This window comes from Salvelinus alpinus, chromosome 22 (assembly GCF_045679555.1).
Source record: "Salvelinus alpinus chromosome 22, SLU_Salpinus.1, whole genome shotgun sequence".
Taxonomy (NCBI): domain Eukaryota; kingdom Metazoa; phylum Chordata; class Actinopteri; order Salmoniformes; family Salmonidae; genus Salvelinus; species Salvelinus alpinus.
The window spans coordinates 11,925,950-11,950,034 of record NC_092107.1 but is presented as its reverse complement, the minus strand read 5'-3'; the positions used below and the strand labels follow the sequence as shown (position 1 = coordinate 11,950,034).

Here is a 24,085-nt window from a genome sequence, read left to right as displayed (position 1 = left end):
TCAATCCCCCGTCACATCAATGCCCAAAACCAGCCCCAGCCCGCACCCCCCCTGCCTCTGTCACTTTATGAAGATTTTTTTTTTTCGAGAGGCAGCCATGAATTTTTATGCTGCAGTTCATTTGAACAATCGGCTTCAAATCCTGCAATGGAAATAAATATAGGAAAAAATGAAGGAAAAAAACAAGCAATGGATAAATCATAAGACAAAAGCAGAGAGAAAGAAATGGAGAGAGAGCGAGAGTCAGAGAGAAGAGGGAAAGGAAAGGAAAGAAAGCATGGTAAACTGTGAGAGAGAGGAGAGGGAAAGAGAGAATCTCATCTCCTTGTGGAATAATCTGTCATTCATCAAACTGATGGGAAACGGAGAGAGGGAAAGAATGATGGGAGGTAAAATAACTAAATTTAAAAGAAGAAAGAGACTTTGGATTTCAGCAAATCTTCTACTCCATTCGGGTTTCTGCATTTTGAAAGTTCTGCATTTCAAAATATGTCTTGAAAACTTGATGGCGGACATGCAAAACATTCTGGGACTATATCAACAATGGACTAATGAAACAAATACTAAAATATAGTTTTTTGGGTGGAGTTTTCCTTTAACTTTGCCTGGACCAGGCTTACAGACTCTAGTCTAGCCATCTTTTAGGGAGAATATTACATGAATAATGTATGGACCTGTTCCATTATAACCATTCATATTAATATGATTATATATGGTGTAATATAAAGGAGGGGGTGCATCTGCAACTTGACACTTAGCATATTGGGAAAACCATAAGATAGAAACACCCACACAAACAATAGGCTTCTATTTTCATTTCACAAGAGGATTGAGTTTTGTGCATGTATTGGTGTGTGTGTGTGTGTGTGTGTGTGTGTGTGTGTGTGTGTGTGTGTGTGTGTGTGTAGCAGGAGGAGAAGAGAGGATAATAAACCTCTCAAATGCAACCAATGTCTTCTCTTTCACCCTGCAGAGTCCTAAAACTGCAGCACACACACGACACAACACAGAACACACAAGCATCAGTACCCGGACCCAGTGACGGACAATCCACTAAGACAGGCCAATCTAAACCAGCACTCAGCCAATTAACTCCAGGAGGTAAATGGCTATTTTTCTACAAGGACATTGATGTGGGGACGACTACAGCTGTGTTTCTGTCTGCGTCCCAAATGACACCCTATTCCCTACAAAGTGCCATTTGGGATGCAACCTTGCTCAGTGTAAATGACCAGTAAATGACGGGCCGGGGTAGAGAGGGGAACCCCCCCCCCCCCCGACACACATCCTCTCAATGTCCCTGCTCAGCCAATTAACACCGTCCAGTTCAGGGCCGGGCTAGACAAACAGCATCACAGACAGGCATGCAGACAGACAGAAATGCTACTACATTGAACATCCTGTAGGATACTGCGTCTAGCGTGGGTTGCTCTGACGTGACATGAGAGCGGAGGGTACATGACATAGTGCAGCAGTCAGCCTCAGGGTAGAGCGTGGACCACGCTGTAACACATGGCATAGTGCAGCAGTCAGCCTCAGGGTAGAGCGTGGACCACGCTGTAACACATGGCATAGTGCAGCAGCCAGCCTCAGGGTAGAGCGTGGACCACGCTGTAACACATGGCATAGTGCAGCAGTCAGCCTCAGGGTAGAGCGTAGACCACGCTGTAACACATGGCATAGTGCAGCAGTCAGCCTCAGGGTAGAGCGTGGACCACGCTGTAACACATGGCATAGTGCAGCAGTCAGCCTCAGGGTAGAGCGTAGAGCACGCTGTAACACATGGCATAGTGCAGCAGTCAGCCTCAGGGTAGAGCGTGGACCACGCTGTAACACATGGCATAGTGCAGCAGTCAGCCTCAGGGTAGAGCGTAGAGCACGCTGTAACACATGGCATAGTGCAGCAGTCAGCCTCAGGGTAGAGCGTAGAGCACGCTGTAACACATGGCATAGTGCAGCAGTCAGCCTCAGGGTAGAGCGTGGACCACGCTGTAACACATGGCATAGTGCAGCAGTCAGCCTCAGGGTAGAGCGTAGAGCACGCTGTAACACATGGCATAGTGCAGCAGTCAGCCTCAGGGTAGAGCGTGGACCACGCTGTAACACATGACATAGTGCAGCAGTCAGCCTCAGGGTAGAGCGTGGACCACACTGTAACACATGGCATAGTGCAGCAGTCAGCCTCAGGGTAGAGCGTAGAGCACGCTGTAACACATGGCATAGTGCAGCAGTCAGCCTCAGGGTAGAGCGTGGACCACGCTGTAACACATGGCATAGTGCAGCAGCCAGCCTCAGGGTAGAGCGTAGAGCACGCTGTAACACATGGCATAGTGCAGCAGTCAGCCTCAGGGTAGAGCGTAGAGCACGCTGTAACACATGGCATAGTGCAGCAGTCAGCCTCAGGGTACAGCGTAGAGCACGCTGTAACACATGGCATAGTGCAGCAGTCAGCCTTCAGAGTAGAGCGTAGAGCACGCTGTAACACATGGCATAGTGCAGCAGTCAGCCTTCAGAGTAGAGCGTAGAGCACGCTGTAACACATGGCATAGTGCAGCAGTCAGCCTTCAGAGTAGAGCGTAGAGCACGCTGTAACACATGGCATAGTGCAGCAGTCAGCCTCAGGGTAGAGCGTAGAGCACGCTGTAACACATGGCATAGTGCAGCAGTCAGCCTCAGGGTAGAGCGTAGAGCACGCTGTAACACATGGCATAGTGCAGCAGTCAGCCTCAGGGTAGAGCATAGAGCACGCTGTAACACATGAACTCACGCTTGTGGTTGTTCTTGCGCTGGAAGGGCAGGGTGTGTCGCTCAGAGTCCTCCTCTCCCTCCTCGTCCGCTAGGTGTGTGTGAGTGTAGTGGTAGCTCAGGCCCGGGCGGTTTTTATAGCGCTTCCCACAGACTGGAACACACACACACACACACGAGCACAAAATCAAGAGACATAACTAAATGTAGCCCAATACAATCAGCATAACATACTTATACCACATCTATCAGTAAAAGATGAGTGAATTCCATCGTGCGCCACTGAAAATAGATACACTCACAATGAATGCATGCTGTATCCATCACGAGCTAATGCCATGTCGCCGTTTCAGTTTGAATATTGCTCTATATATTGCTCTATAGTGTTCCCGTTAAACGCTTGTTGTTCTAGCAGCCTTAACAGCGCTCTCATTCCCACTAGAGGAGTTGTCCTCATAACATTGGCAGTGAGAGAATTGCTTGCTTTGTGTAGAGTCGAGACAGCAGCCATATGCTTGCCAGCGTAGTTTAGGCTGCAGTAAGAATGTTGTCTATGGCTCTTAGACATGGTGTGTGTGTGTGTGTGTGTGTGCGTGCGTGCGTGCGTGCGTGATACTCACTGTCACAGACGTACGGCTTGTCCCTGTCCTCAATGGAGCTGAGTTCTTGTCTCTTCTTCATACCCCCTACACCACAGGCCTGCAGCGAGAACACAGACGGGTGAACGGAGTTCACACACACACACATACACTCACACAATACTCTTACACACCATAATCATCTGCTACTTTAACAGGTGCCCCCCCCCCCCCCTCACTCTAATCACTCTTTCCTCAGACAGGCGGGGTTGATGACACCTACCAGGGAACTTCAAGCTCCAATTAACAACATAGCTGTTTGGATGACAGATACAGTCTTACAGCCTGCAGCGAGGCTTCACACAGGACGGAGAGAGAGAGAGACGCCTTTCTCGTCTAATAAGAGTTATTTAGAATGCGTCCACGTACGTGATCTGATAACTCACTGCATGTCGAAATACTGTGCATACAATGTCCTGTATCTAATGCCCACACGACAATTCATACACTACTAATACACTTGCAATAATGACTTGTTCCCACCCTCCCTCCCAAAATGTACGAATTGAGTATAGGGAACTGCGATATGAATGCATATGTGTATTATCTTTACAGCTGAGAGGGGGGGGGGGGGGGGGTGATGGCTTCTTGGTAGTTAGTGCACGGCTGCTACTGTACCGCTGACAGCCTGAGAGAAGAGGAGCGGGCAGGAGAGAGGAGCCGGAAGGAGAAGAGAACAGAAGAGGAGAGAAGAGAGCCAGCCAGAGCAGAGGAGAGGAGCTAGAATGGACTAAGGAGCTGCCGATGCTTCCCTCTCACCATCTCAGTACAGCAGGAGGAGAGAGAGGGCTTCCATGAGGAATTGATAGCACCACTTGAGAGGCTGGAGTTTGCATAACTCGCAGTGGGTCCTACGTACTAGACAAGAGAGTCAGCTAGCTCTCTGAAATGTGAAGGGAACTGGATGGAGGGAGGAAGCCTGTAACTGTCTCATTCAGGGCGATGGATCAGCTGACCGGCTGTTTAACCTCCATTAAATGTTTTTTCTAAAAGTTACTTCTCTTGATAAATAGCAAAGTGTTAATGGGAAGTTGAAAGAGAAAAGAGAGGATGAGTGAAATTCAAGTAACAGTTCAAATACAGTAACATTTCAAATACAGTAACATTTCAAATACAGTAACATTTCAAATACAGTAACATTTCAAATAGACAGGAGGAGTGAAATTACAATATGAGCAAAATGTGAGAAGGAAGTTTAGTTGAATCAGGTTTGGTATACACATGGATACACACTACATGCAATGCAATTGGAAGCGGAAGTTTCAGATCTCCCATTTATGTCAAATGTTACGGTGCATTAACTCATAGCACTTGTGTATTTGCGAGAGGAACATGTTGCCCTATGCAGTGACAGCATACAGGTACAGTAGATGGCTGTATCTTCCTGTGTGTTTCACTTGTCTTACCCGTCCTTCGCGGTTCTTGCGGTTCTTGCGTTTGGGGACGTCCTCTTCCATCTCCTCCGCTTCCAGTTCATGGGGGAAATCACCGACCAGCAGCTTCTGAAGCAGAAGACACACCAGAACATCAGAGGAGATACCAGCAGGGGGGAGCTCCGGGGAGGGGCTTGCCGGTGCTGAAGCACCCTCAAAATAAGTCTAGCACCTCCACTAGCCCCCCAGTAAAGAACGTGCAGCTACCGAAGTGAATTCCTGGTGCTGCAACTGGATAACAGTACAATAAAACAGGGACCACGTCATACATGGGACAAAAACAAATAGAGAGATACACAGAGAGAGAGCGATACATAGAGAGAGATACATAGAGAGAGAGAGAGATACATAGAGAGAGAGAGAGAGAGAGAGAGAGAGAGATACAGAGAGAGAGAGAGAAAGAGATACACAGAGCGAGAGAGAGATACAGAGCGAGAGAGAGATACAGAGAGAGAGAGAGATACACAGAGAGAGAGAGATACACAGAGAGAGAGAGAAAGAGAGAGATACACAGAGCGAGAGAGAGATACAGAGAGAGAGAGAGATACAGAGAGAGAGAGAGATACAGAGAGAGCGAGAGAGAGCGATACAGAGCGAGAGATAGAGATACAGAGAGATAGACTGAGAGAAAGACACTGAGACAGAGAGAGACACCGAGACAGAGAGAGACACAGTCAGAAAGAGACACAGAGTCAGAAAGAGACACATAGACAGAGAGAGACACATAGACAGAGAGAGACACATAGACAGAGAGAGACACATAGACAGAGAGAGACCCATAGACAGAGAGAGACATAGACAGAGAGAGACCCATAGACAGAGAGAGACACATAGACAGAGAGAGACACATAGACAGAGAGAGACCCATAGACAGAGAGAGACCCATAGACAGAGAGAGACCCATAGACAGAGAGAGACCCATAGACAGAGAAAGACATAGACAGAGAGAGACCCATAGACAGAGAGAGACACATAGACAGAGAGAGACACATAGACAGAGAGAGACCCATAGACAGAGAGAGACCCATAGACAGAGAGAGACATAGACAGAGAGAGACCCATAGACAGAGAGAGACCCATAGACAGAGAGAGACACATAGACAGAGAGAGACACATAGACAGAGAGAGACCCATAGACAGAGAGAGACCCATAGACAGAGAGAGACCCATAGACAGAGAGAGACCCATAGACAGAGAGAGACCCATAGACAGAGAGAGACCCATAGACAGAGAGAGACCCATAGACAGAGAAAGACATAGACAGAGAGAGACCCATAGACAGAGAGAGACCCATAGACAGAGAGAGACCCATAGACAGAGAGAGACACATAGACAGAGAGAGACACATAGACAGAGAGAGACACATAGACAGAGAGAGACACATAGACAGAGAGAGACCCATAGACAGAGAGAGACCCATAGACAGAGAGAGACCCATAGACAGAGAGAGACCCATAGACAGAGAGAGACACATAGACAGAGAGAGACCCATAGACAGAGAGAGACCCATAGACAGAGAGAGACCCATAGACAGAGAGAGACCCATAGACAGAGAAAGACATAGACAGAGAGAGACCCATAGACAGAGAGAGACACATAGACAGAGAGAGACACATAGACAGAGAGAGACCCATAGACAGAGAGAGACACATAGACAGAGAGAGACCCATAGACAGAGAGAGACATAGACAGAGAGAGACCCATAGACAGAGAGAGACACATAGACAGAGAGAGACACATAGACAGAGAGAGACACATAGACAGAGAGAGACCCATAGACAGAGAGAGACATAGACAGAGAGAGACCCATAGACAGAGAGAGACCCATAGACAGAGAGAGACACATAGACAGAGAGAGACCCATAGACAGAGAGAGACCCATAGACAGAGAAAGACATAGACAGAGAGAGACCCATAGACAGAGAGAGACACATAGACAGAGAGAGACACATAGACAGAGAGAGACCCATAGACAGAGAGAGACACATAGACAGAGAGAGACCCATAGACAGAGAGAGACATAGACAGAGAGAGACCCATAGACAGAGAAAGACATAGACAGAGAGAGACCCATAGACAGAGAGAGACACATAGACAGAGAGAGACACATAGACAGAGAGAGACCCATAGACAGAGAGAGACACATAGACAGAGAGAGACCCATAGACAGAGAGAGACATAGACAGAGAGAGACCCATAGACAGAGAGAGACACATAGACAGAGAGAGACACATAGACAGAGAGAGACCCATAGACAGAGAGAGACATAGACAGAGAGAGACCCATAGACAGAGAGAGACCCATAGACAGAGAGAGACCCATAGACAGAGAGAGACACATAGACAGAGAGAGACCCATAGACAGAGAGAGACCCATAGACAGAGAGAGACCCATAGACAGAGAAAGACATAGACAGAGAGAGACCCATAGACAGAGAGAGACACATAGACAGAGAGAGACACATAGACAGAGAGAGACACATAGACAGAGAGAGACACATAGACAGAGAGAGACACATAGACAGAGAGAGACACATAGACAGAGAGAGACCCATAGACAGAGAGAGACCCATAGACAGAGAGAGACACATAGACAGAGAGAGACCCATAGACAGAAAGAGACACATAGACAGAGAGAGACACATAGACAGAGAGAGACACATAGACAGAGAGAGACACATAGACAGAGAGAGACCCATAGACAGAGAGAGACCCATAGACAGAGAGATACACATAGACAGAGAGAGACCCATAGACAGAGAGAGACCCATAGACGGAGAGAGACACATAGACAGAGAGATACCCATAGACAGAGAGAGACACATAGACAGAGAGAGACACAGAGACAGAGAGAGACACATAGACAGAGAGAGACCCATAGACAGAGAGAGACTCAGAGACAGAGAGAGACACAGAGACAGAGAGAGACCCATAGACAGAGAGAGACCCATAGACAGAGAGAGACCCAGAGACAGAGAGAGACCCAGAGACAGAGAGAGACACATAGACAGAGAGAGACACATAGACAGAGAGAGACCCAGAGAGAGACCCATAGACAGAGAGAGACCCATAGACAGAGAGAGACCCATAGACAGAGAGAGACCCATAGACAGAGAGAGACCCATAGACAGAGAGAGACCCAGAGACAGAGAGAGACCCAGAGACAGAGAGAGACACATAGACAGAGAGAGACCCATAGACAGAGAGAGACCCAGAGAGAGACCCATAGACAGAGAGAGACCCATAGACAGAGAGAGACCCATAGACAGAGAGAGACCCATAGACAGAGAGAGACCCATAGACAGAGAGAGACACATAGACAGAGAGAGACCCATAGACAGAGAGAGACACATAGACAGAGAGAGACACATAGACAGAGAGAGACCCATAGACAGAGAGAGACACATAGACAGAGAGAGACCCATAGACAGAGAGAGACCCATAGACAGAGAGAGACACAGAGACAGAGAGAGACACAGAGACAGAGAGAGACACAGAGACAGAGAGAGACACATAGACAGAGAGAGACACATAGACAGAGAGAGACACATAGACAGAGAGAGACACATAGACAGAGAGAGACACATAGACAGAGAGAGACCCATAGACAGAGAGAGACCCATAGACAGAGAGAGACCCATAGACAGAGAGAGACACATAGACAGAGAGAGACCCATAGACAGAGAGAGACCCATAGACAGAGAGAGACCCATAGACAGAGAGAGACACAGAGAGACACCGAGACACATAGACAGAGAGAGACACAGAGAGACACCGAGACACATAGACAGAGAGAGACCCATAGACAGAGAGAGACCCATAGACAGAGAGAGACCCATAGACAGAGAGAGACACAGAGACAGAGAGAGACACAGAGACAGAGAGAGACCCATAGACAGAGAAAGACCCATAGACAGAGAGAGACCCATAGACAGAGAGAGACCCATAGACAGAGAGAGACACATAGACAGAGAGAGACACATAGACAGAGAGAGACCCATAGACAGAGAGAGACACAGAGACAGAGAGAGACACATAGACAGAGAGAGACACAGAGACAGAGAGAGACACAGAGACAGAGAGAGACACATAGACAGAGAGAGACACATAGACAGAGAGAGACCCATAGACAGAGAGAGACACAGAGACAGAGAGAGACACATAGACAGAGAGAGACACATAGACAGAGAGAGACACATAGACAGAGAGAGACACAGAGACAGAGAGAGACACAGAGACAGAGAGAGACACAGAGACAGAGAGAGACACATAGACAGAGAGAGACACAGAGACAGAGAGAGACACAGAGACAGAGAGAGACACATAGACAGAGAGAGACACAGAGAGACACCGAGACACAGAGAAAGTAAGTGCACAGGACAATCAATAAATTAGACCAGTAAGGGTGGCCTCCCCTCCTTTAAACACAACCCCCCCCCCTCCATGTCAACTACTAGTGACCAGGAGAACACTATGCTGTTATTCATTCACTCCTAAAATGTAGGAGTGAAAGAAACACTTCCTCTCATCGGCAAAAGGTATCAACATATTCTGCAAATAGAAAGTACAACACATGGGCCTGTGAAAGTATCCTTGACAAATAACAGAGAGGTGACAAAAAAACAAGTGTCACAAGTGACAAAAGAACAAACTCTAAAAGGAGCATATGGAGAGAAGCTGTAATGGAGGAGGAAACCAAAGCCCTCCTCTGTTAGCTTCCTGCTGGGTACAGGAGCTAGGCGAGGCCCAGGGTCAGAGGCCTACCCCCAACGGAGCCCCGGGCTTGCTGTGTGGGCCATTTATTGAAGCGCTAATTGGCTAATTGTCGACCTTAGGGAAGGAAGACTGTCTCGTCTGGAGCAGGTGGGGTAGGGACTGGAGACACAGAGCTCACAGAGGAGATGACAGCTCATCCGGAAGAGGAAGCAGGCACACACACAGATTCAGAAACACACACATCAGCGCTCTCTCTCTCTCCCTCCTAAACACACACTCACACAGTCTCTGTCCAAAACACACACTTTATCTGGGGAGGAGGAGAGGAACTGTGCCAGTGGGGGTGTGTCATGGATGCAGGGGATGTGTCACTGCCAACCAGAGTCACTGATACTACAGACGGAGCCATGAGAGGGAGAAAGAGAGAGAGAGAGAGAGAGAGAGAGAGAGAGAGAGAGAGAGAGAGAGAGAGAGAGAGAGAGAGAGAGAGAGAGAGGATATAGGAGAGAGGAGAAAGGAGAGAGGAAAGAGAGAGAGGAGAGAGAGAGAGAGGAGAGAGGAGAAAAGAGAGAGGAAAGAGAGAGAGGAGAGAGAGAGAGAGGAGAGAGGAGAAAAGAGAGAGGAAAGAGAGAGAGAGGAGAGAGGTAAGAGAGAGAGAGAGAGAGAGAGGAGAGAAAAGAGAGGAGAGAGGAGAAAGGAGAGAGAGGAGAAAAGAGAGAGGGAGAAAGGGAGCAAGAGAGGCAGAAAGAGTGAGAGAGGGAGGAGAAGAAATAAACTACACAGCAACTCCAAGGTGAAGATGTAGAGGAACACGTCAGCGGGAGATGGAAACTAGAACTTGCGTGTGTGTGCGTGTGCGTGTGTGCGTGTGTGTGTGCGTGTGCGTGTGTGTGTGCGGGCCACCATGAGTGATTCTAAGCTCCTCTTACCTGGCACTCGCTCATAGGTTCCTCTTCCTTGGTCTCCACCTTCTTGTCCAGAGTCTCTCCACTGAGCAGTGATTCCAACACCGGCCCCTCCGGCAAGCCCCCCTCTTTCTTCAGAGACGCTTCGTAGTCTGAACACACACACACACCATACGTTAGTATCCCCCCACCAATACACACATAACAGTAACACTCCCCCTACTAATACATGTTAGAATTCATCCCCAGTTATCACTTTGCCCTGACAGACTAACACAACAGCTCATAACAGTGTCTGGAAAGGAGCGGATGGAATGGCATCAAACACCTGGAAACCACGTGTCTGTCGTATTTCATACCGTTCCACATATTCCACTCCAGCCATTACCATGAGGCAGTCCTCCCCAATTAAGGTGCCACCAGCCTCCTGTGCTGTACAGAGGCTTTTCTCTGTCCTTCTACGCCCCCCCCCCCCCTCATCCTCCTTTCCCAGTTGTCCTGTCTGTCTCGTACCGATCTTAAACTCGATGGGTCCGAGGCGCGGGTCCTCCAGAATGTTTAGCCGTCTCTTCTTGCGCCAGCAGCGGGCAGGGTAAGTATACAACTGTCCCGGGGCCAAACCTGGGGGCCAAACAACGCCAAAGGAATGAAGTCATGTGAAAAGCTGCTACTGCAGACTCAGCTATGATGAAGGAGTTAAGGATATGATGTTGTCTAATTGCAATGATTCTGTGGGTGAATATAATTTTATATCCACTTCCAAAAAAATGTGTGGAAACACAATTCTTTGGTTGAGGTTAATTTGCTTGACAAAGCAATACCTCTATCGGTCTTTTATGTCAGTAAAAAGAACACAGTCTCACTCATCCACACTCAAAACTCTGAGGCATACTGCACACACACACGCACACACACACACACACACACACACACACACACACACACACACACACACACACACACACACACACACACACACACACACACACACACACACACACACACACACACACACACACACACACACACACACACACACGCGCACACACACAGCAGTGGAGGCTGCTGAGGGGAGGACGGCTCATAATAATGGCCGGAACGGAGCAAATGGAATGGTATCAAACACCTGGTAACCATGGTAACCACGTGTTTCATGTATTTTGATACCATTCCACTGATTAGGGCTCCAGCCATTACCACGAACCCGTCCTCCCCAAATAAGGTGCCACCAACCTCCTGTGAAACACACTGACACACTGACACTATACAGGGGTGTGAGAGAGGGGGAGGGAGAAAGAAAGAGAGAGGGAGGAGAGAACAACAAAGAGACCAAAGGGCTACTGAGAGCAGAGGCAAACCAAAGATGTGTTCCAGACCTCCCTACCCCAGGCCTCATACCTCTTCATGTTGCCTCTTACCCTGTGTTTTATTACAGGGCTGCATGCATTGGAACACACACTAACATGTTTTCCATGAACACACACGCAGCCTAGAACTGACACACAAGCACAAGCACACAGACACACAGACACACACACACCTGGGCCACGGTGGTTCTTCTCCATCCAGATGTAGCAGTTGCTCTGTGCCACGCCGGTCTGGGAGTCCAGGAAGGGCAGGCGCATGGAGCGCTCAGCACACAGGCGGGCATTGTAGCTGCGGCAGTGCTCGATGGCCTCTCTGTAGAACTCCTCGCCCAGACTGGCACACAGCGGGCACAGGGAGGCCAGAGAGAGACACAGAGCCCTGTTAACCTAGGTCATTTGAGGACCCACAGATCAACATTGCATAATGCCCACTCTACAGTGAGAAAAGACATGTTTTGCCAAAGTACAGCATCATTCCTCTGTCTCTCTCTGTGTGTCTGGCCGTGGTTTTCTCAGAGGGCCTGGGATGTGTTGTGCCAGGGCATGTAGAGACTCATCAGTAGTGACCCACCCACGCACGCACGCACGCACGCACGCACGCACGCACGCACGCACACACAGTGGATGTAGCGACAGATGAAATGTGAGACACAGTGCTCTGAATGTGTGAACAGAGAGGCTATCAGCATCGCCAGATGAGGTAGAATAGACTGTTCCCTCCCAGACATCACATAATGTCTGTGTGTGTGTATAGTTATACGTGTGTGTACTTAATGCTAGAGTAATGTGTGTATATCTGTACTGTACATGAATGCAAGTCTATGTAGTAGATGTGAATGTGGGTAAGAGTGTATCCTGTAAAGTTTCTTTAGTCTGTTATCTTGTGCACCCACCTCCCTCCCTCCTCCCTCCTTTCTCCTCCCCTCCCTCCCTCCTCCCCTCCCTCCCTACCTGTTCTTAATGACTGTTCCTCCAGATTGCCTGTGAACAGAGAGATAGAGGGACACTGTGAGTCACTACCTTCCTCCTCTCCTCTTCTCCTCTCCTCCTCCTCCTCCTCTCCACTCCTCATCATCCTATTTTATTCCTGGTGCTTCTCTAACACAGTCACAACACCAAGGTTGCCAGCCATGGCAGACATGAAGCATATTGTTCATACAGTACACAGTATATAGGATCACAACCATACATTTTACAGTAGAAAGCATATAAGATCACAGTATATGTACTGTAGTACATAGGATCATTATCCATACAGTATACTATACAGATGTAGGATCTTAATTTGACCTATATTGTCGCAGCAAAATAATCCTTCAACAGGATTTGAACGTGTAATCCAGAATGTTGCTTGATTGGTGGTTAGGCTATTAACCGGTCAAAATGAGGCTACATGAAAAGTGCAATACTGTTAATATAAACGTGCGGGTTTTCAGTGAATGTATGTAAATCACGAAGCTCATCTATAATTCTCAGCAACAAAAGAGTGATCAAATTAAGATGCTACACCTGTACAATATATAAAATTGCAACTATAGAGTGTTAACACATACAGTTGAAGTCGGATGTTTACATACACTTAGGTTGGAGTCATTAAACTTGTTTTTCAACCACTCCACACATTTCTTGTTATCAAACTATAGTTTTGGCAAGTCGGTTAGGACATCGACTTTGTGCATAACACAAGTCATTTTTCCAACAATTGTTTACAGACAGATTATTTCACGTATAATTCACTGTATCACAATTCCGGTGGGTCAGAAGTTTACATACACTAAGTTGACTGTGCCTTTAAACAGCTTGGAAAATTCCAGAAAAATATGTCATGGCTTTAGAAGCTTCTGAAACGCTAATTGACATCATTTGAGTCAATTGGAGGTTTACCTGTGGATGTATTTCAAGGACTACCTTCAAACTCAGTGCCTCTTTGCTTGACATCATGGGAAAATCTAAAGAAATCAGCCAAGACCTCAGAAAAAAAATTGTAGACCTCCACAAGTCTGGTTCATCCTTGGGAGCAATTTCCAAATGCCTGAAGGTACCACATTCATCTGTACAAACAATAGTACGCAAGTATGAACACCATGGGACCACACAGCCATCATACCGCTCAGGAAGGAGACGCGTTCTGTGTCCTAGAGATGAACGTACTTGGGTGTGAAAAGTACAAATCAATCCCAGAACAACAGCAAAGGACCTTGTGAAGATGCTGGAGGAAACAGGTACAAAAGTATCTATATCCACAGTAAAACAGGTCTTATATCGTCATAACTAAAAGGCCGCTCAGCAAGGAAGAAGCCACTGCTCCAAAACTGCCATAAAAAAGCCAGACTACGGTTTGCAACTGCACATGGGGACAAATATCGTACTTTTTGGAGAAATGTCCTCTGGTCTGACGAAACAAAAATAGAACTGTTTGGCCATAATGACCATCATTATGTTTGGAGGAAAAAGGGGGAGGCTTGCAAGCCGAAGAACACCATCCCAACCATGAAGCACAGGGGTGGCAGCATCATGTTGTGGGGGTGCTTTGCTGCAGAAGGGACTGGTTCACTTCATAAAATAGATGGCATCACGAGGGAGGAAAATTATGTGGATATAATGACGCAACACCTCAAGACATCAGTCAGGAAGTTAAAGCTTGGTCGCAAATGGGTCTTCCAAATGGACAATGACCCCAAGCATACTTCCAAAGTTGTGGCAAAATGACTTAAGGACAACAAAGTCAAGGTATTGGAGTGGCCATCACAAAGCCCTGACCTCAATCCCAATCCCATGGGCAGAACTGAAAAAAGGTGTAAGAGCAAGGAGGCCTACAAACCTGACTCAATTACACCAGCTCTGTCAGGAGGAATGTGGGAAGCTTGTGGAAGGCTACCCGAAACGTTTGACCCAAGTTAAACAATTTAAAGGCAATGCTACCAAATACTAATTGAGTGTATGTAAACTTCTGACCCACTGGGAATGTGATGAAAGAAATAAAAGTTGAAATAAATAATTCGCTCTACTATTATTCTGACATTTCACATTCTTAAAATAAAGTGGTGATCCTAACTGACCTAAAACAGGGAATTTTTACTAGGATTAAATGTCAGTAATTGTGAAAAACTGAGTTTAAATGTATTTGGCTAAGGTGTATGTAAACTTCCGACTTCAACTATAGATTCGCAACCATACAGTATACTATATACAGTACATCCAATCCTAACCATACAGTATACTGCTATAAAGTACATACATTTGCCATCCATACAGTAGTAAATATAGCAAAAATGTCAGTGTAACAGACAAGACAGAATATTGGGACTGGCTACACCTCACACTCCATACTATACCATCAGACCCGACCTCTGCACTGGGGATTAGAGATTTTCTGGCTGGGCATTAAAAGGGATATGTTGTGACCCGCTTCCCTCCCTGGCAGTCCAACCTATGGTCACCCACCGGTGCTTTCTATGGGATGAGAGGAGGCCTGGATACCAGAGAACCGAATGTGACACACAGCAGGGGGGAACTGGAACAAGGCTGAGGGACTTAGACTATATCCCAATCCCCTATTGCATAATAGTGCACTGCCTTCGACCAGAGCCAAGTAGTACACTATACAGTATAGGGAATAGTGTGACATTTAGGACGAAGGTTAGCTATGGTGGTGGTAGCAGGGAAATCAGTTCCACTGAGTGGTGTTGGACGGGTGGGTCGTGGCTGTGGCTGTGTATGGAAGTATTATACTCTTGACATACTGGGAGTTCTACTGTACTGTTGGCATTCTACAGCATAGCTTTGATGACGGTGGAAAGTGGGGTGGAAGTATCGGTGTCATCACTAGATACGTGTCAATCTTGAAGATAACAACACAGACAATGTTTCCCATCAATCTTCACCTTTAGACAAACCTCGTGGATAAGCTGGCTGGGGAGAATAAGAAATACTCCTAAATGCAGAGAGGCAGAAGGACCGGCACACGCACGCAAACCTATACACGCAGCTTTTAAAATATTAAGTTTGTGATTTGGAAATAGGCTTGGGCTGAAAGGCTGCACTAGTACTAGTTGCAGAGGGAGGGTGATGCAATGGGGTAAGAGGAGAAAAACACATTCAAAATGCAAAGCAGCTATAACCCCGGAGGTTCCACCCTCTCCCCTCCCCCTTACGTCCCTCCCTCCCTCCACTGCACTCATGCCCATCCGTCTCGACCCCCCCCTCTCACTCCCAAATTCAGCCCCTCCCCCACCAGTCATCCCGGTGCTGCCATTCGAGCTATCGGAATAAGTCGCCCCCTTTCAATAAGAAGTTGACAGCTGTAGAAAATGGCTGCTTTCAGTTTGGTCGCTTCTGCCTGAAATCTCATTACATTACGCCGCGGCTGTTTGCCCTTGAAGGCTTAAAAAAGAACAATTTTGGGTTAGTGGATGCTAGGCTGGGAGAGCTGAGTATATACCACATCACCAGGGAAACCAGACAGAGACAGACATGACCAAGCTTCTCTATCCTGACCACCGTCAGCATCCAGAGAGTCCCTCTACTAGTGGCCTACTACAACCTGGAGGAGCTGAGGGCCTCTACTAGTGGCCTACTACAACCTGGAGGAGCTGAGGGCCTCTACTAGTGGCCTACTACAACCTGGAGGAGCTGAGGGCCTCTACTAGTGGCCTACTACAACCTGGAGGAGCTGAGGGCCTCTACTAGTGACCTACTAAACCTGGAGGAGCTGAGGGCCTCTACTAGTGGCCTACTACAACCTGGAGGAGCTGAGGGCCTCTACTAGTGGCCTACTACAACCTGGAGGAGCTGAGGGCCTCTACTAGTTGCACTACTACAACATGGAGGAGCTGAGGGCCTCTACTAGTGGCCTACTACAACATGGAGGAGCTGAGGGCTTCTACTAGTGGCCTACTACAACCTGGAGGAGCTGAGGGCCTCTACTAGTGGCCTACTACAACCTGGAGGAGCTGAGGGCCTCTACTAGTGGCCTACTACAACCTGGAGGAGCTGAGGGCCTCTACTAGTGGCCTACTACAACCTGGAGGAGCTGAGGGCCTCTACTAGTGGCCTACTACAACCTGGAGGAGCTGAGGGCCTCTACTGGTGCCCTACTACAACCTGGAGGAGCTGAGGGCCTCTACTAGTGGCCTACTACAACCTGGAGGAGCTGAGGGCCTATACTAGTGGCCTACTACAACATGGAGGAGCTGAGGGCCTCTACTAGTGGCCTACTACAACCTGGAGGAGCTGAGGGCCTCTACTAGTGGCCTACTACAACCTGGAGGAGCTGAGGGCCTCTACTAGTGGCCTACTACAACCTGGAGGAGCTGAGGGCCTCTACTAGTGGCCTACTACAACCTGGAGGAGCTGAGGGCCTCTACTAGTGGCCTACTACAACCTGGAGGAGCTGAGGGCCTCTACTAGTGACCTACTAAACCTGGAGGAGCTGAGGGCCTCTACTAGTGGCCTACTACAACATGGAGGAGCTGAGGGCCTCTACAAGTGGCCTACTACAACATGGAGGAGCTGAGGGCCTCTACTAGTGGCCTACTACAACATGGAGGAGCTGAGGGCCTCTACTAGTGGCCTACTACAACATGGAGGAGCTGAGGGCCTCTACTAGTGGCCTACTACAACATGGAGGAGCTGAGGGCCTCTACGAGTGGCCTACTACAACCTGGAGGAGCTGAGGGCCTCTACTAGTGACCTACTACAACCTGGAGGAGCTGAGGGCCTCTACTAGTGGCCTACTACAACCTGGATGAGCTGAGGGTCTCTACTAGTGGCATACTACAACATGGAAGAGCTGAGGGCCTCTACTAGTGGTCTGGCCTGCTTTCAGCTCCAGGGTCTTAGCAGGGACTCTATGAGGCAGTCAGAGGTGGACAGGGAAGGCCAGGCTATGTTTCAGATTGTGGGGGAGAGGGAACCTATTTCAGCAGCATAACTCTGCGGCCAGTGTGATTCTAAACAGGTGGAGTACAGCACCGCTAGATAAGGTGGACAATGTGATTCTAAACAGGCGGAGTACAGCACCGCTAGATAAGGTGGACAATGTGATTCTAAACAGGCGGAGTACAGCACCGCTAGATAAGGTGGACAATGTGATTCTAAACAGGCGGAGTACAGCACCGCTAGATAAGGTGGACAATGTGATTCTAAACAGGCGGAGTACAGCACCGCTAGATAAGGTGGACAATGTGATTCTAAACAGGCGGAGTACAGCACCGCTAGATAAGGTGGACAATGTGATTCTAAACAGGTGGAGTACAATACCGCTAGATAAGGTGGACAATGTGATTCTAAACAGGTGGAGTACAGCACCGCTAGATAAGGTGGACAATGTGATTCTAAACAGGTGGAGTACAGCACCGCTAGATAAGGTGGACAATGTGATTCTAAACAGGCGGAGTACAGCACCGCTAGATAAGGTGGACAATGTGATTCTAAACAGGCGGAGTACAGCACCGCTAGATAAGGTGGACAATGTGATTCTAAACAGGCGGAGTACAGCACCGCTAGATAAGGTGGACAATGTGATTCTAAACAGGTGGAGTACAGCACCGCTAGATAAGGTGGACAATGTGATTCTAAACAGGCGGAGTACAGCACCGCTAGATAAGGTGGACAATGTGATTCTAAACAGGTGGAGTACAGCACCGCTAGATAAGGTGGACAATGTGATTCTAAACAGGCGGAGTACAGCACCGCTAGATAAGGTGGACAATGTGATTCTAAACAGGTGGAGTACAGCACCGCTAGATAAGGTGGACAATGTGATTCTAAACAGGCGGAGTACAGCACCGCTAGATAAGGTGGACAATGTGATTCTAAACAGGTGGAGTACAGCACCGCTAGATAAGGTGGACAATGTGATTCTAAACAGGTGGAGTACAGCACCGCTAGATAAGGTGGACAATGTGATTCTAAACAGGCGGAGTACAGCACCGCTAGATAAGGTGGACAATGTGATTCTAAACAGGTGGAGTACAGCACCGCTAGATAAGGTGGACAATGTGATTCTAAACAGGCGGAGTACAGCACCGCTAGATAAGGTGGACAATGTGATTCTAAACAGGCGGAGTACAGCACCGCTAGATAAGGTGGACAATGTGATTCTAAACAGGTGGAGTACAATACCGCTAGATAAGGTGGACAATGTGATTCTAAACAGGCGGAGTACAGCACCGCTAGATAAGGTGGACAATGTGATTCTAAACAGGTGGAGTACAGCACCGCTAGATAAGGTGGACAGTGTGATTCTAAACAGGTGGAGTACAGCACCGCTAGATAAGGTGGACAATGTGATTCTAAACAGGTGGAGTACAGCACCGCTAGATAAGGTGGACAATGTGATTCTAAACAGGTGGAGTACAGCACCGCTAGATAAGGTGGACAATGTGATTCTAAACAGGTGGAGTACAGCACCGCTAGATAAGGTGGACAATGTGATTCTAAACAGGTGGAGTACAGCACCGCTAGATAAGGTGGACAGTGTGATTCTAAACAGGTGGAGTACAGCACCGCTAGATAAGGTGGACAATGTGATTCTAAACAGGTGGAGTACAGCACCGCTAGATAAGGTGGACAATGTGATTCTAAACAGGTGGAGTACAGCACCGCTAGATAAGGTGGACAGTGTGATTCTAAACAGGTGGAGTACAGCACCGCTAGATAAGGTGGACAATGTGATTCTAAACAGGTGGAGTACAGCACCGCTAGATAAGGTGGACAATGTGATTCTAAACAGGCGGAGTACAGCACCGCTAGATAAGGTGGACAATGTGATTCTAAACAGGTGGAGTGCAGCACCGCTAGATAAGGTGGACAATGTGATTCTAAACAGGTGGAGTACAGCACCGCTAGATAAGGTGGACAATGTGATTCTAAACAGGTGGAGTACAGCACCGCTAGATAAGGTGGACAATGTGATTCTAAACAGGTGGAGTACAGCACCGCTAGATAAGGTGGACAATGTGATTCTAAACAGGCGGAGTACAGCACCGCTAGATAAGGTGGACAATGTGATTCTAAACAGGTGGAGTACAGCACCTCTAGATAAGGTGGACAATGTGATTCTAAACAGGTGGAGTACAGCACCGCTAGATAAGGTGGACAATGTGATTCTAAACAGGCGGAGTACAGCACCGCTAGATAAGGTGGACAATGTGATTCTAAACAGGTGGAGTACAGCACCGCTAGATAAGGTGGACAATGTGATTCTAAACAGGTGGAGTACAGCACCGCTAGATAAGGTGGACAATGTGATTCTAAACAGGTGGAGTACAGCACCGCTAGATAAGGTGGACAATGTGATTCTAAACAGGTGGAGTACAGCACCGCTAGATAAGGTGGACAGTGTGATTCTAAACAGGTGGAGTACAGCACCGCTAGATAAGGTGGACAATGTGATTCTAAACAGGCGGAGTACAGCGCCGCTAGATAAGGTGGACAATGTGATTCTAAACAGGTGGAGTACAGCACCGCTAGATAAGGTGGACAATGTGATTCTAAACAGGTGGAGTACAGCACCGCTAGATAAGGTGGACAATGTGATTCTAAACAGGCGGAGTACAGCACCGCTAGATAAGGTGGACAATGTGATTCTAAACAGGTGGAGTACAATACCGCTAGATAAGGTGGACAATGTGATTCTAAACAGGTGGAGTACAGCACCGCTAGATAAGGTGGACAATGTGATTCTAAACAGGTGGAGTACAGCACCGCTAGATAAGGTGGACAATGTGATTCTAAACAGGTGGAGTACAGCACCGCTAGATAAGGTGGACAATGTGATTCTAAACAGGTGGAGTACAGCACCGCTAGATAAGGTGGACAATGTGATTCTAAACAGGTGGAGTACAGCACCGCTAGATAAGGTGGACAATGGATTCTAAACAGGTGGAGTACAGCACCGCTAGATAAGGTGGACAATGTGATTCTAAACAGGTGGAGTACAGCACCGCTAGATAAGGTGGACAATGGATTCTAAACAGGTGGAGTACAGCACCGCTAGATAAGGTGGACAATGTGATTCTAAACAGGCGGAGTACAGCACCGCTAGATAAGGTGGACAATGTGATTCTAAACAGGTGGAGTACATTACCGCTAGATAAGGTGGACAATGTGATTCTAAACAGGTGGAGTACAGCACCTCTAGATAAGGTGGACAATGTGATTCTAAACAGGTGGAGTACAGCACCGCTAGATAAGGTGGACAATGTGATTCTAAACAGGTGGAGTACAGCACCGCTAGATAAGGTGGACAATGTGATTCTAAACAGGTGGAGTACAGCACCGCTAGATAAGGTGGACAATGTGATTCTAAACAGGTGGAGTACAGCACCGCTAGATAAGGTGGACAATGTGATTCTAAACAGGTGGAGTACAGCACCGCTAGATAAGGTGGACAATGTGATTCTAAACAGGTGGAGTACAGCACCGCTAGATAAGGTGGACAGTGTGATTCTAAACAGGTGGAGTGCAGCACCACTAGATAAGGTGGACAATGTGAGATAACCATACAGCAGCAGCCCGTCACAATCAGAGCACCAGATAAAGCCAGAAATAAAAAACAGACACAAACACGCACAAAAACACACAAAGGAGTATAAAATAGGAAAAAGCCTGGAGCATCAAGTGCCTTTTTAACAGTCTTAAACCCACAGAGCGTCTCGACACCAGGCAAACAGAGGGGAGTGATTGGTCCAAACAAAAGCAGAGCAAAGAGAGAAGCATATGGCTGGGAGCGCACCCACTAAAACACACACACACACACACACACACACACACACACACACACACACACACACACACACACACACACACACACACACACACACCCACTAAAACACACACACACACACACCCACTAAAACACACACACACACACAACCCTCCAAGATAGCACAACCCCCACCATAACCCCCTCTATAACCCCCTCTATAACCCCCTATCTAACCCCCTATCTAACCCACTATCTAAGGCATTGGAAGCAAGCGCAATAAATTGCAGTCCACAGAATGACACATCTACACAGGGTACATGCTACGACCACAATTTCCTAACTACAGTACCAAAAACTCCAGCCCCTGACCACTCTCTAATTAGCCTCAATTAGCAGTGGCTTGAATGAAAGAGAAACAGAGGGCTCCACCTAGAGGGAAAGTCGGGTCATTGGAAAATGAATCCTCACTATTAAAAACTAAGCTACAATGCTACAAAATGCAATTAGGAAAAGGGATTACTTTCTAATGGGGATTTCTAACTTGGTTAATAAGGGGATGTATACATAATGACCCTGCAAGAGAAATTATATGGCATTTAACTAATGGATTATCAAGGAGTCGGCCTTCAGGAGACCGCTACGTACAGTAAATCATATTTTCATAAAAGCACTATATCTATCATGAGGTTTGAACCTGGTATCATTCAGTATAGTAGTCCCAATATATCCTACACACACACATATGGGGAGGTGGGTTGTGTGCAGGGTCGGTCTGCTCTTTATGCATATTCTATGACTGAGACATATTGTATTACTCTGGTGTGTGTGTGTGTGTGTAGATGGCCTACGCTGAGTTGGCCAGGTGTGCCAGGCAGGTGTGTAGACCTGTGTGTAGACCTGTGTGTGTGTGAAGTCAGCAGTGTGGGGAAGAGCCTCCGTAGACTAGCCATCTGACCATGGCCATAGGCCTTCAGTACTGATGCTTTACTGCTCTGGTCCACACAGCATAGCAGTATGAGGCAGGCTCTGCCTCGCTTGGTGGAGGAAAGGCAATCTGTGTACCCATCCCCCCACACACTATGCAATAATACCCTTAACCATTCAACCCCCTCCTCCTCTCCCCCTCCATCACTCTTCCCCCCCCCCCCCCCCTCCATCTCTCTTCCACCCCCCCTCTCTTTCTCAGTACCCAGAGAAATGATTTATCTTTTTCGTTTTTTTCCCCCCTCTACAGATGTGACTGCCTTTTCTTGGTCTCTCAGTACTCTCAGTAGATTGCTGTGCAGCTGAAGACTAGGAGATGTAAAGCTATAAGGCCTGGCGTAGTGAGCAGAACAGCCCAGAACTGAACAGCACAGAGACCAAACCCAGCCACTGCCTCACACGCCCAACCAGACCCTGAAAATCAGGGCAGACATGTACACACTCTAGAAAATACATACTTAGCAGTATTATCAAACCAGGTGAGGGCAAAGAAATGTAATGCGTGGTACAGGAAAGATAATAATTCCATCCAAACGTAATCTATTATAGCCTGTATGTACTGCATCCACCCAAATTCCCCAACCTATTTTAATTTTTAATTTTACACTCTCCAACTGTTGACAGTGAACATACATTGTGCATAATAAAGAACCGTACACAGACAAGTACACCAAGTTCTTGTCACTTTGGGAGACGGCTTTGACATAGCCATGTAGCATGGAACATAAGTGTATTCATGGCTAGGATGCCCGTCAGTGACTAGGCTGTGATGACAGGGGTGTGTATGTGTGTTTGTGTGGGTGTTCGTGTGGTAGTGCATGCAGGCTTGTGTGTGTGTGTATGTAGGCATGTGTGTGTGTACAGTAAAAAGTGTGGCAGCTAGCATCTGCCAGTCTAACAGCTGGAACACATTGGGCTGTTGAGGGGGCTGTGGCGTTGTTCACCAGGAGTGGTCATACACACACACACAGTGCTGATGTTGAGCTGATGCTGACACATCAACAGACAGCAACACAGACAGCTGCACCACTGTAGGACTATCGACCAGCTCATCTGTTAAAGTACCATGTCCCTGAGACAAATACAGCTTGGCATAGTGTGTGTGTGTGTGTGTAGAGCTGGGAATCCCCAGGGACCTCACAATACAATATTATCACCATACTTAGGTGCCGATACCATATGCATTGCGATTCTCACCATTCTATATATATTGCGATTCAATACTGTGATGTTATTGCGATTTGATGTTCCAAACATATTGCTCACATGTCTGCTGCAGAGGGACAAGAGCGAGCCATGAGAAAATGAGTTTTGATCAGTCATGGAAATAAAAGTGCTGATATTGGCTCCATATTTATAAAGAAGATGGAGAACAAGCTATGAAGGAAAAATTTGGAGTTTTGGTGCAGGTACAGCCAACTAACACACAAAAAAATGATTGTGAAATGTAACTGTATCGATTTTTTCCCCTTTCACTATGTGTGCGTGTGTGTGTGTGTGTGTATGTGCGTGCATGCGTGCGTGCGTGTGTGGGTGTATGTGAATGAAGTGGAGAGAGAGAATGCATCTGTACAGTAGGTGTCTCT

At 47.5% G+C, this 24,085-nt stretch overlaps 1 protein-coding gene across 1 annotated transcript in view; it reads right to left on the bottom strand.

Annotated features, from left to right (window-relative positions):
* LOC139549007 (zinc finger protein neuro-d4-like) overlaps positions 1-24,085 on the bottom strand; it is a 49,327-nt gene that overhangs the window by 18,810 nt on the left and 6,432 nt on the right. Inside the window, 7 exon segments of the mRNA XM_071359042.1 lie at positions 2,768-2,899; positions 3,366-3,444; positions 4,790-4,885; positions 10,461-10,588; positions 10,950-11,057; positions 11,977-12,137; positions 12,755-12,784. Coding sequence (XP_071215143.1) covers positions 2,768-2,899; positions 3,366-3,444; positions 4,790-4,885; positions 10,461-10,588; positions 10,950-11,057; positions 11,977-12,137; positions 12,755-12,784 — 734 coding nt within the window.